This window comes from Heptranchias perlo, chromosome 18 (assembly GCF_035084215.1).
Source record: "Heptranchias perlo isolate sHepPer1 chromosome 18, sHepPer1.hap1, whole genome shotgun sequence".
Taxonomy (NCBI): Eukaryota; Metazoa; Chordata; class Chondrichthyes; order Hexanchiformes; family Hexanchidae; genus Heptranchias; species Heptranchias perlo.
In genome coordinates this window covers 42,363,445-42,376,802 of record NC_090342.1, presented here as the reverse complement: position 1 = coordinate 42,376,802, position 13,358 = coordinate 42,363,445, and the positions used below count along the sequence as shown (strand labels likewise).

At 43.7% G+C, this 13,358-nt stretch overlaps 1 protein-coding gene across 1 annotated transcript in view; it reads right to left on the bottom strand.

Moving 5' to 3' along the window:
• The window catches only part of LOC137334809 (receptor-type tyrosine-protein phosphatase zeta-like), a 256,238-nt gene that overhangs the window by 110,335 nt on the left and 132,545 nt on the right, over nucleotides 1–13,358 (bottom strand). Inside the window, exons 3-6 of the mRNA XM_067999798.1 lie at nucleotides 10,043–10,222; nucleotides 9,604–9,752; nucleotides 5,111–5,206; nucleotides 3,272–3,338 (exon numbers count right to left, since the gene is read on the bottom strand). Coding sequence (XP_067855899.1) covers nucleotides 3,272–3,338; nucleotides 5,111–5,206; nucleotides 9,604–9,752; nucleotides 10,043–10,222 — 492 coding nt within the window. The remainder of the gene's footprint in view (nucleotides 1–3,271; nucleotides 3,339–5,110; nucleotides 5,207–9,603; nucleotides 9,753–10,042; nucleotides 10,223–13,358) is intronic.

Genomic DNA, 13,358 nt, shown 5'->3' with positions numbered 1-13,358 from the left:
GACATCAACAGAAATAAAAAATCAGGAGAGATGTAAAACAGGCTGACGATTCACTATCACCCATTTTACACTATCACACAAAGTCAAAATTACTTCCATGGTTTTATAACTGATCAACAGGTAAGTTCTATTTCTGAAATTACAAGTTGATTTATTTGCTTTTCCACAGCCTCCCTCTCACTGGCTTTGAGTTTACATTATGGGATAACGGGTACAAACAATATGCTCGTTCTGTTCTCCACTATTGTACTGAAAGCATTTGAAATAAACAGATTTATGGCTGCCCTAAAATAGCAGAAAGGAGAATTTCTGGTGAACACATTAAGCATTCACATTTATTGGGCCTGATTTTAGCAGGCCTGCGGGTTTCCGGCGGGTTGGGTTTCGGGTGCCTGGCCTCCGCGCCCGGTGAAATTAGTGGGTTGCCCGCGCGATCGTAGCAGGCAATGCACTAATTGGAGCCACTTACCTGCTCCTCCGGGCTCCGCGCTGCTGGTCTGCACGTCGGGCGGGCTGCGCATGCGCAGTACGATCTGTCAGCTGGAGGCTCTCTACTTAAAGGGGCAGTCCTCCACTGACAGATGCTGCAACCAATGGAACAAATTACAGCATGGAGCAGCCCAGGGGGAAGGCTGCTCGCAGTTTAATGATGCCTCACCCCAGGTATCATCAGATGGGGTGAGGAGGAGGGGGAGGACAGAGATCTTCCACCCGGCGGGCGGGAGGAAGCGGCCTGCCTCTGCCACCAAGTAGGCCTGGCTCGAGGTGGCAGAGGGGGTCACCTGCACCACCAACATATCGCCCACTTGCATACATTGCAGGAGGCGCTCCAATGACCTCAGTAGGTCAGCCACAATGAGAACACGTAGTCTTTCCCCTACACTCCGTCTGCCACAACACTGCCCCCACCCCACATCTCCTTCGGCACTGCCAACACTACTCTGTCACATCACCCCTCATACCCACTCAAACCCCATCCTCATCTTACCTGCACCTACTCACCTCGCCAGTACTCACCCGCCACTAACACGCAACCCAATCCTCATACAATCTCATGGCTCTATCCCATACTCACCCTCTCGTGAATCTCTCTCACGGCCAGCCTCACTCAACCTGCCACCACCTGTGCTGCAGCCACAGGGCATGCATCACATATGTGCAGTAGGCAGCGTAAGGCAAACGTCTCGTCAGCATGAAGGGGGTGCACAAGGGTGTCTGAGGGTTTGTCATGGGTGTTACCCATATTGAATTTCAGAGCAACAAACAGCACACATTATATTGACACCACCGCTGCCATGTCTCCGCGAATCCTGTCTGTTGTGTCCAATAATGCCCGCTCCTGGGTATCACTATGAGGACCCACCACTGATGCCACCCATTGTGTTACTGCAGAGTAGGTGCAGGTGTATTTGCAGGGCTCTTCCGCGCAGACGACTGAGAGACATCGGCGGTGTACCCGGCTGCACCCTGGAAGGATGCGGAGAAGTTGTGGAGGGCAGTGGTGACTTTGGCAGCGACAGGTAAGCAGATGGTGCTGGGGCCAGCCAGGAGCAGCTCGGCATGAAAGAGCCTGCAGATCTCCACGACTACATGTCGAGTGAATCTGCGCCTCAGTGTGCACTGCTGCTCAGAAAGGTCCGGGGAGCTGCGCCTCGGTCTGTGGACCCTGTGCGGAGGGTAGTGCCCTCTGCGACGCGTCTCTCTCTGCGGTAGCCCTCCCTCCTGCTGTACAGGTGGATGTGTCACAGCACTCTGTTGTGGAGCTCCACATGTCAGAGGTGGACGGCGTGGACTGTGAGGCTGCTGGGGCTGGTCATGCTGTTCGTCCTCCGAGGATGTCAACGCACCACCCATCTGGCAGGTGTTGGTCTGAGGGGTTGTGCAGGGTAGGTAGGTGGTTCCTCGCACTGGGGCTGCGGTTTCACGTCGGTCTGTCCTCTGGCTTGGCGGGGGGTGGTGGAGGGCAGGGGTTGCCCTACGTGACGCGGTGGCCTCCTGCGTGGGTGAGGGCTCTCCCACCCGCTGTGGAGTGCACCTTGGCAGCTGCCACAGGCTGCTGGCTGGAACACGACCGGTTGAAGGGAGACTGTTTCCCCCAGTGTGTGAAACTCACTGCCTTGAAGCTAAAATCCCACACTTCCTGTTTTGACAGCTGCTTCAGCTCATTTAATGACCTCAACAAGCAAGGTAAGTACACTCAAGTGGAACCCCGCTGGCTTTAATTGCCTGCGGGATTCCCACTAGCGGGGGCCTGCGCACGCAGCCCCGCACGTCAGTGCGGCACCCGGAAGTGGCCGGGATCTCGGCGCGATCCGGTCACGTGACTGCATATCGGGATTTTCGGGGCTCCCCCGCTGGAAACCCGCAGGAAACCCGACGCTAAAATCGAGCCCATTATACCAAAGCATGACCTCAAGGACACCATGGTCTTTTAATTTGTGGTATAGCTAGCGATAAGGAGTGGAACTGAAAGGATGGGAAAATTATTTGCTGTTCTAAATTTTCCAAAGGTGTTTTTATATTGTTTATTTTAGATTTCAGAAGACTTGTGTCTATGAGCTGGCACCCTGCAATGACTGGAAACTATGGCTCATTTACCCCAGCAGCAAAATATAGAATCACAAAAAAAAAATTATTCTGGACCTGGTGTAATAGGGAAACTGTGGGCCCCCAGCTGTGGGGCCCAGGCCAGGAAACTGCCTGGATCCCTGAAGAAAAGGAAGTTTGTTTTTCAAAGTTTTGTTTTTTACTAATCAGCCTCTTTACACAGCCAGGATGAGAGGTGCGGTTCTGGGCAGCTCCCCAATGCCAGGGGGGCGTTGGAGATTCTGGCCACATGGTGTAGGCGGGCACTAGAGATGACCCACAGTGGTGCTTGAGCCTGCCTACACCATGCTAAAGAGTGGCCCTTCCATCGACCCCACAAACCCTGGTGGGGTCAGGGCTGGAGGCCACAGTCAAGGCACGATTCCAAAGTACCTGCCGGCATTTTCAGCCTCTAACCAAAACATTTTCTTTTTACTGATGTTGATGCACTTGTTGTGTATTTCCAGCATTTTCTTTCTTTATTTTAAAAATATCGGTCAGCATTTGCTCATTATATATACAGAAACATTATTTCCTTTTTTACATTGTTCCATGATCCCGTATAACATAACAATAAAATCAATTTCATTTTGCACAAGCAGGATTTTTAGGAGGCCTTTTCACTTCTTTCAGCCTAGATACACTAACAGAATTCCCTCCTCGACTATTTATTTACAGAACTTACCATATCGGCTAACACTATCCACACCATGTATGATATTGTCATAATCCATATTGTTTTCTGGACCAATCTGTAAAATATGAGACACTTTTAACAACGTTTATGTGTTTTAATGCTCGGGTATTCCTAATGTATTACAAATAGTAGCTTCGCAATAACAGAGTGCTATTTTATTAGCCTGATGCACTTTGGTGATGAAGCGTAGATATGGAAGATGTTAAAGGGGCCCCATCTTCTTAGCATAGTTTTGTCAATTTGTTTTAGATTTGATTACAAGCGCATGATGCTTGTAATCAAAAATGACATCATTTAGGTGTAATGTAAAAATGATTTTGAAAAAAGTACACTACTCTTCTGGCTCTGCTTCCAGCACCTCTGTTAGTACTAAGCTACTATTTGTAATACATTAGGTATAACCAAGCATCTTATTTATACTGTGATAAAGGTTTTCTCTTGGTAGTAATCAAAATTTCATGAAAACACACTGAAGTCTGTTCTAGTCTTTAACATTGCACATATTTGGTATGCAATCGTCCAAAAGTTCGTAAGTACAATGGTCTATCATTTGAATACTTGGGTAGAATTAACAAATTAGCGCTTCTGGTGTGAGTTTTATGTGACAGGATCATACATCAGGAATTCGAGGCAAAGGTCAGTACGTCCTACGTGATTTTCTATCAATTCATTTTAATAGGTGGAAAATCATGCAAGGCTTGTTGTCCTCCGCACCCAAACCCAGATATCCATTCCTATCTCACATAGCCAACTAATTCGTAAAATATGCCCAAATACCTCATAGTGATTCATTTATCCCATAATAGTCTCCTGAAAACTATTTTTGCTAGAAATTTATATTAAAATAATTGTTGAATCACAGCATGTATGAGGATAGATTTTGCTCTCAAGTGCCTAATCAATTTTGAGTCAGGTGTTTCAATACTAGTCCCTACCTGATTGTCAGTGTCCTAAAATGGACATGAGCAATCAGCAAATATGGCCTATGTTGTTTAAATCTCAATGAATCTGAAAAGGGAAAACATACTGCCTAACAGGGAGGAGTCGGACACAACTTTTGACATCTGCAGCATTCAGATTTTGCACCCTAACCCTTTGAAGGCTCAAAGGCATTTTAACTTCTACAACAAAAAAAAATCCATCATGTCCTTACATTTTTTTTAAATTGAGAAACCTTATTCTTAAGGTTGAAAGTGCAAGGTTGAAATAATGACCAGGGAATGCCCAGCTTGGGCTTTAGAAACCTGTAAATTGTAAAAAGGAGAAACCACTGAGGGAAATAAGAAACTGAACAGTTTTGAGGTCCAGGGAAAAAATGAGTTACAGCCTGAGACAGAAGAATAAGTGCGCCCCTCCCAAAAATATGGAATTTCACAGGAGACAAAATAGGATGAGAAGTTTCTGTAAATGTAAACAATTGACACCCATGAACAAACTTTTCTTTTATTTTTGGATAAGGTACAAATAAAGGTATATTTTATGAATTTACATTATCAATGCGGAGCCTCGCCCACAGTGGGCACATATTTGGGAATTTGCAAGCATGATGCCCCTAAATTATCCATCTGTCAATTCTCCATATGTGCTCCCAATGGGCAAGGCTCCCCAATGGGAGTGCACATTTTAAAAATTTACCCTGTAGTGTTTGCACTCCTGCATCTAAATAAAGATTTGATAACAAAGTTCAGAGATGTGGGACAGACCTGAAGAAAATGGAAAATAAATATTAACCTTACGCCATACACAACATAGTTTAAAGCACCACAGCATTCCACAGAAAGGAGCAATGATTTTACTCCAATAGTGCTTGCTTTAAAACCAAATTACCTCAAATAAAACAGACAGAGCTTTCAGCCTGCCTTGTCCTTGCACTGCATCATCAAAAGTATCAAAAAGATCTGACTCAAAGCAGAAGATCTGCATCTGAAAATATATTGAAAGAAAACAATTACTATTTTCATCTTTTGTGTGTAGAACATTAGTTATGGTTTTATGTATCAAAAGAAGCAACATATATCTATTTTCACTGTTTATGCGCAGTTCTACTATGCAATATCAGATTTTATCATTCACATATAAATACACTTCCTTACTATTACAGCAACTTCCAATTCCCTGCATTAATAAGTACATTACATTCATATAGGAAACAGATGGACGCTGTGAGTTAGAACAATGTCTTATCACCTCAGGAACCTGGATTAGAATTTAGCCCAGGTCAGAATGATGGGTTGAAAGTCTCCTTTCTTTCTGCTGGCTGTAAGGCTCTAAAGTGATGCGAATTTGGGTAATTCAAACCAAATTCCCAGGGAGCATCAGCCTATAGTGTGAAAATGACAATAATTCAACATCGAATTGACACACCCAAGACACTAAAGAGTGCCTTGTGTTGTAAATGGAAATCAAAGTGTTGCAATAGGCAGGATGGAGCTGAGCAAATATTCACTAAAAGTGAAAGTGGAATAAAATCATAAAGCACAATGCGTTTTTTGACATTTGGCCTTCAGAACAGCAGGAAGTGACTATAGGTGAATGAAGGTTGGGTTCTGAACCCATTTTGAAATCTGAATTGTCAAAACTTTGATAACGGAATAAAAATAATTGAATTTTGCCCTAAATCAGACCAAATTTGGACGTGTATAAGAAAGTAGCACTCTACACGCAATTATTGTTTTCTGTCCATTCCCTATAGCACATCAGTTTAGGCCAATGAACTTGGATTTAACCTTTGTTTAACCAGTGAAATGGGTTTCACACGCACTGGCAATAATTGTTATATCTAGTTTCTCAGAAACAAAGTAAGAATTTTCTGCTGTAATTGCTCTACAGAAGGAGACTAGAGTTATCCAGTATCTTTTCAGGCTGATTTGTCCAACAGAAAAGGTTGATAGTGGGCCTCCAGTTTAGTCTGGGTCAGAGAGCCACAAATTTTATTTCCATCTTAAAATGTGCCAGTTTTATTTGTTTAAAATCAGTTTACGGCATGAGTCCCTGAAGACTTGAGTCAAGACTCAGAACCCTCATTCTCGCTTGGAAAAATGGAAGCAACTTTCTCTGCCAAGGAAAATGGTAATGGCCCTAGAACTAATGGGCTTTCTGGTGAATTAGGGTCAGGCCCCTTGAGATATCCTAGGATTTGGCCTTTTGATACTGTATAAAGAACTGCTTATGAAGGGAATGAGGAAAGGGTGTGGTTTTGATTCATAAGAAGGGAGATCATAATCTAACTAGAATGTGAGGAGGTATCCTCAATAATGTCACTAGAATGTGAGGAGGTCTCCTCAATATGATCTCTTGGGAGGAAGGGTCCTTTGATAGGACACGTAGGCTGGAGGCAGTGTGTGAATTCTCTGCTTGATACCAACTATAGCAGCAGTGATATAGAATCAGAGGAGGTAAGGCAGACCACAGTTAATATGCTGAATGAATCTATGTTGCTGCCTGCTTAACGCAGGTGACCACAGAAACTGGAAAATGCAGTTTTCATTTGGCTATGTTTTTTTTATTTTCTAATTGATATATGGGTTCTTTAGATGTAAGCTCTGACTGGAACTGCACTCACCTGTGATGTGGGCACACCCACACTTGCAATGAGAAGAGCTAGCCTCGTCGAACGTTCCTTCATTAGAATAGGCTCCTTGCACAAGAAAACCATGCACAGGGAGTCAGGTCTGCAAGCCACCATCTCTTAAAGGACCACTGCTTGTCCTTAAAGGGGACATGCTTGTTTTTCTGGAAGGGAGCAACGGATTTAACATTGTGTATGCATTGAGGGCAGTGCCAAAGACTCCTTTTCTCAGCAATAATGCTTTAGAGGTTTTGATGCAGAAAGTGCCATGAAGGAGGGTGGCCCTGTTTAGTTATGAAGGGCATCCATCTGTAAAAACCCAAGTGCAAGCTACATGAATGGAGGTCACTGAGTGACTGCCATCTCCCAGGCCTGCTGTACCAGGAAGAAAATAAGGAAGAAGTCCAAGACATCAGGAGAAGAGCTAAGGTAAGTGTCGGCACCTTTATATACATGCGTGCTACTCCTTCAGACAAGGAACAGATCCAATGCAAATGTTCGACTGCTGCACCCTCAGAGATGTAAGCTGTAAAGCATGCAGATAGTGTTGACATTTTTTACAACCCTCCTTCATATAATGGAATTTGCATAGATAGGAATGGCATGGTGTGTAAACATGGGTCCTTGGATATTGCTGGCAGCGGACAATGTCCCTGAAGTATCTGAAGCTGTTGTGCCCTTATTAATTGGTCCCCCTCATCCAATTCATGCAGGGCAAGGGGACTACCCAATGTGATTCACAGCCTCCCAACTTGTTTAGTTGTAACTTGTACCACAGTAGTAATTGCCAAGATTTTAGGAAGACACGTTTTGGCAAAATGATGGTTTTAACAAAAAGTCAAAAATTTGGAGAGGAAAGAAAATTGAGATGTTCGATGCACAATCAGAGAAATGCTCACCACTCAAAAGCCAAAGCTCAAGGTTTCTGAGCTTGAGCAGCAGGTAGGAGGGCTTAAGGGTTCTTGGAGTGCACATTACAGAAGGTGGTAACCCCACGCGCAGAGTGAGCTAATGAAGAAAGGAAATGGGTGACCATCCATTGGGGTAGGAAGAGGAGACAGGAGGCAGTACAGGGACTTCTTGAGTGTTGAATTGACAAACAGGCATTCAGTACTGAGAAGAGACGTATAGAAAGGCAGTAGTCAGTGGAAGAAACATGTGCTTTTGCAACCACAACCAAGGATCCCAAATGGTGCGTTGGTTCGCAGTTATTAAGTAAGGGATCTTATGGAGCAGGTGCAGAAGATTTTGGAGAGGGAAGGGAAATAGCCAGAAATCGTGGTCCATGTTGGAACCAATGACATAGGAAGAAATAAATTTGCGGTCCTGTAGAAGGAATTTCAGCAATTAGGAGATAGATTAAACAGCAGGACCTTCAAGGGTTACTGAAGGATTACTCACGATATCTCTTGGTAGCCAGTTTAAGAATAGTAAGATAAGGGAGTTAAATGTGTGGTTGAAGATATGGTGCAGGACAGAAAGGTTCAGATTCCTTGGACATTGGGACCAATTCTGAAGCAGTAGTAGCCTGTACGGGATGGCTTGGTTTCACCTGAACAAAGTTGGGACCAGTGTGCTTACTGAGAAAATAACTAATGCTATGGAGGCAGAGTTTAAACTAATATGGCAGGGGAAGAGAAAAATAAGATGAGGCACAAGGAATTTAGGAAAGATAAAAGAGAAAAACAGATCAGAAAGAGGAGGGATTAAAATGAGTATGATTGCCAAACAGCCAGAGGGTGGTTTGACTTGTATGTATATAAATGTACAAAGGATTGTGAATAAAATTGGTAAGCTACAGTCACAAACTACTATGGGAGGCTATGATATAATTGCACTGAGAGATATGGTTTAATATAGGTTGGGACTGTAAACTGAACCTACCTGGTTACAAAATAGCATTGAAACATAGAGATAACATGGGGGGTGGTGCAAAACCTGAATCTATTTGGTCAGAGTTAAGGAACAAGAAGGGGACTGTTGGAAGTATATTACAGACTGCCAGACTGTGGAAAGAAAATAGTAGAAGACATAAGTAGACAAATTAGAAAGAAAATGCAAGAACAACAGGACCATAATAATTGGTGATTTTAATTATCCAAAGGTAGAGTGATGTACATGGCAAAGAAGGTAGGGCTTTCTACAATGTGTCCAGGACTGCTTTCTAGATCAATATGTTTTTAATCCAACATGGAAAGTGGCAGTGCTGGATCTAGTTCCAGGTAATGAGGTGGGGCAAGTAGGTAATGTAAGGGCAGGGGAACATCTAGGAGACAGCGACCAGAACATAATTAGGTTTGAATTAAAAATTGAAAAGGAAAGGAACAGTAAAAGATAAAGATGCCTGACTGGGAAAACAAAAGTCAATTTTAATTAAATAAAAAGGGAACTAGCCCAAATAAACTGGGGGGAAAAATAGGCAAATAAGATGATGCACAACAACAGGAAATGTTCAATGTTTGCTGACATAACAGCAGTGACTGCACTTGAATAGTGATCCATTGGTTGTAAAGTGCTTTGGAATGTCTTGAGGACATGATAAGGCACCACACAAATTAAGTTCTTTTCTTTCTTTCAATAAGTGGATAACATCCAAATGCCATTGGTTCCAACGTGGACCACGATTTCTGGCTATTTCCCTTCTCTCTAAAATCTTCTGCACCTGCTCCGTTTTGGGTCACGGGTCCTTATGAAATCAACACAGGGAAGGGTTAATCTAATATTTAATACAAAAACAAAGCATTCCTATTACCTCCAAAGAAAATTTTTGTCCATCTATTGTATGTTCTGATCCATCCGATGCATTACACTTTCCCCAGTGGAACATTATCTTGCCTGCTTTGTATCTGGATTTCATGCCACCACCACTGATGTAATACTCATCTGTCAGGTTAATTTCCACTGGAGATCAAGAATAAACACGGTTGACATTAGATATCCTGCTGTAAATATACTGGATGTGTTATTAAGAACAGACATCAGGGGAATATGTTTGAACAGTGTTAATTGTCATACATTTCAGTAGCAAGGCATTCTAACAAAATGGAAACAGGAAGAACTAAAAATGGCATAATTCTAATTGAACTGTTACAGGTAAGTGACAAAGACAGGGGGAACATACCTTGAAACCCAGCTGTGATATTTTGCATGGAAATAATGCAATGTATTGAAATAGAAAATGAAAGCTGTACCTGTTTTCCCATTATTGTGAATGATTGTATTTCTACTCGATTCATGCTCCCAGCCTTCAAACAGCAGCTTTCGAAAATTCACGTTCACTTGAGTAAAACTGTCATCGATGTTGATGGGGGATTGTTTAGGGCCAGTGCAACTTGGGTATTTCTTCACCCAGTTCTTTTCATTTAAGTGACCTGAAGAAAAGCATCGAAATATCAGCAGACTGGTCGATAATTTCATCAAAGCTGCCTTAAAATACTGCATAGGAAAAAAAAATCAATCATTTTTAAATCTGTCATTTTGCAAAAAGTGGGTACCCTCTTTTATGGAGGATCTAGTTACCTAGTTACAGCAAGATAATCCAAATAGAATGCAGATAGAATTAATAGCTGACTAATGTTATGAGGGGGTTATGAGGATTCTAACTACTTCAGAAATCAGATACTTATCCATGACTTAGAATGAGAACATTGGATTACAACCACAGCCCCAGACATTGTTTCTTTTATGTAATTGAAATTAAGGTAATCTTAACCTAACTTGCCCAGGGTGGAACTGTCAGGATCCAATCGGGCACCGGTTTTGCAATCCACCTGATTTTACTTTCCATTGACTTCATTGACGGGCGGGTTAGGTTAAAATTACCCCCGATCATGGCGATTGGGTCTTTGGGCGAAGTATTGTATTAGAACACTGTACACTCCTCAGCTTGGCTAGGTGAAAATTCACATGTGAGTGAAGCCTGGCACTAATGAAGCAAATAGAATTGCTTTATTGGTAGAGATTTAGACAGAGAGTTTTGCCTGATGTTAGTGCACATCTCAAACCTGGGTTAAGTCCACCAGTGTCAGTGGTGGTCTTTGAGGGCATAGAGAGACTGATGTGCTAGAATTTATTACGGAACAAGAACAAGATATTAGTCACAACTTAGGAGTAGTTATTTGTGTGGAATTGTTTGGTTCTTCTGGGGGGATAAAGGAGACACAGGAGTATGGCAGTGCACTGAGTTTGGCAGGAGACAAGGTAAATACACACAGTAAACTCTGGTTGGACGTAGCAGTTAGCCGCAGTACTTGTACTTACGGCTGAGTATTGCTGTCTGGGTATAGATTGTCACTAGGTTCATTCAGGCAAGGGGAGTTTAAACAATAAGTGACCACCTTCCAGTTACTCGATTATTGGACCCAAGATTAGTTTTCCCAGTACCCAGGTTCTGCAACACCAAAGCAAAAAAGTGGATTTGCATAATTGACTTTCACCTCTTAGGCCCTGGGTTCAAATCCAGCCCGAATGATGGAATGAATGTCTTCTCTCTCTCTGCTAGCCTGCTATGCAAGATATGTTTGGGTAGTCTCAGTCCCATGCTAATAGCAGTGGCTTACAGCACAAAAATTGGCACTCAGTTGGAAATTCACTCAGAGAAACCACAGGATGCATGGGCAATATCAGACTGGTGGAGGTGGGTGCTCTATCAAAATTGGGGCTGAGGAACATTGTTGGCTCAGAATGGAGGGACGGATAGAGGGAGCTTTATTCTGCATCGAACCATGCTTTCCCAACCCAAGTGTTCCATCTTGATGATCACAAAAAAAAAATCATCAAAAAGAAAAGGTAGTAGTTTTAGTTCAATTCCCAGCAGCATTGATGTTTGAAATCTGTGAGATCCAAGAAATGACAGAATCAGTGGCCAACGTATGAAATGAGCACTGGGGCAAAAGACTTTCCTCATAGGTCGCACTCTTAAAATTCTCCTCTAATAACATACAAGTTAGACACAGCTGGTGTCTTGGATGCGCATGCACGTTTCCTGTGTGACGTGCGCCAGACGCCATCTTGGTATAGGAGTTTGCGCAGGCACAGATAAGGAACGCTGGAATCATGTAAAGTAGGGAGAAAATGGCTTCAATCAGTGTGCAACGCTGATTTAAAGTGAGAGACACCATTTTGGGACTTAACGCTCAACTCAACGCACAGTCTTAACCCCGACCATCTGAACGTGTCTTCGAGTGCCTGGAGGACCCCCACCAGGGCTATTTAAAGGGACCATGCAAGATTTACAGGTTAGTGGCTGGATTATTGCCTTTGGCTGCCGAAACATTTGTAACTGTTTTTGGAGGGCTCCTAGACTTCATTACTAGGACGCGGGGACATAGCCTAACATTTAGAGCCAGGACATACAGGAGTGAAGTTAGGAAATGCTTCTACACGCAAAGGGTGGGTGACGTTTGGAATGCTCTTTTGCAGATGGCAGTTGATGCTAGCTCACTTGTGAATGTTAAATCTGAGATTGATAGATTTCTATGAACCAAGGGTATTAAGGGATATGGGGCTAAGACGGGTATATGGAGTAAGGTCACAGATCCACCATGATCTCATTGAATGGTGGAATAGGCTCGAGGGGCTAAATGCCACCGCCACCTGCTGCCTCTTGATATGCGCCACCTTCTCCTGCAAGAAAGTGGGACGTGTGCCTGGGTGAAGTGCCAGTCATGGTTGAATAGCTGCCAGTGTGTGTGGCCTGTGAGTTGTGGGTGGGCGGCTTGAAACTGTGGTATTGTGTAAGGGTGAGAGGAAGCATCTAATTGGAAGAGTTGAGTACTGATGGAAAGAGTTTATTGGTATGTGGGGGATCGGGAGTGTAGTCCATGGTGTAGTTGGTAGGAGACTCCACTTCACAGTTAACCTCACTCACCTTGACCACTCATGTCAAAGCATTGAACTTCTTCCTGCACTGCATCCATGTTCATGATGCTGTGCGCCTGGCATTGACTTCGTCCCCCGCTGCCTCCCACTGTCTTTTGAGTATATGTCTGGAGGGCCTCTTGCCGCCCCCCCCCACCCCCCACCCCCGTGCATATAGAATGCCCCTCCTTCTATCCACCTCTTGCACCCAAGGTCTCTAGTGCATCAGCAGAGAACCTTGGTGCATGCTCTCTCGCAGACCTGGTACCAACTCAGATCGGCAGATTGGTGAGGTCTGGCGTGCAGATTGAAGGATGTGGGATTTAGTGGTGCGCAACCTTTATTCAATGTTTTACCATAACTCATCAGTGTGTAATCATAGGGATGGGATCTGCATCTGCGTTTTATGTGTGCGATGTCTGATCTCTGTTCAGACTCTATGCAGACAGTAGACTGTTATTTTCAGCAAATAACAGGTGCAAGCTACCTTTAAGAGATTTCTAAGAAACATCCTCCCTTTAAGGGATGGAGCTTCCTCTGGTGGTGGAAAGTGCAAATTGCATTGATTCCACATGCAAGGCCTGGAAAGGAACGCTGATTGCAGGTAAGTGCTCCCTTGGGTCCAAACTTGCATCTTGCCTGCCCAGG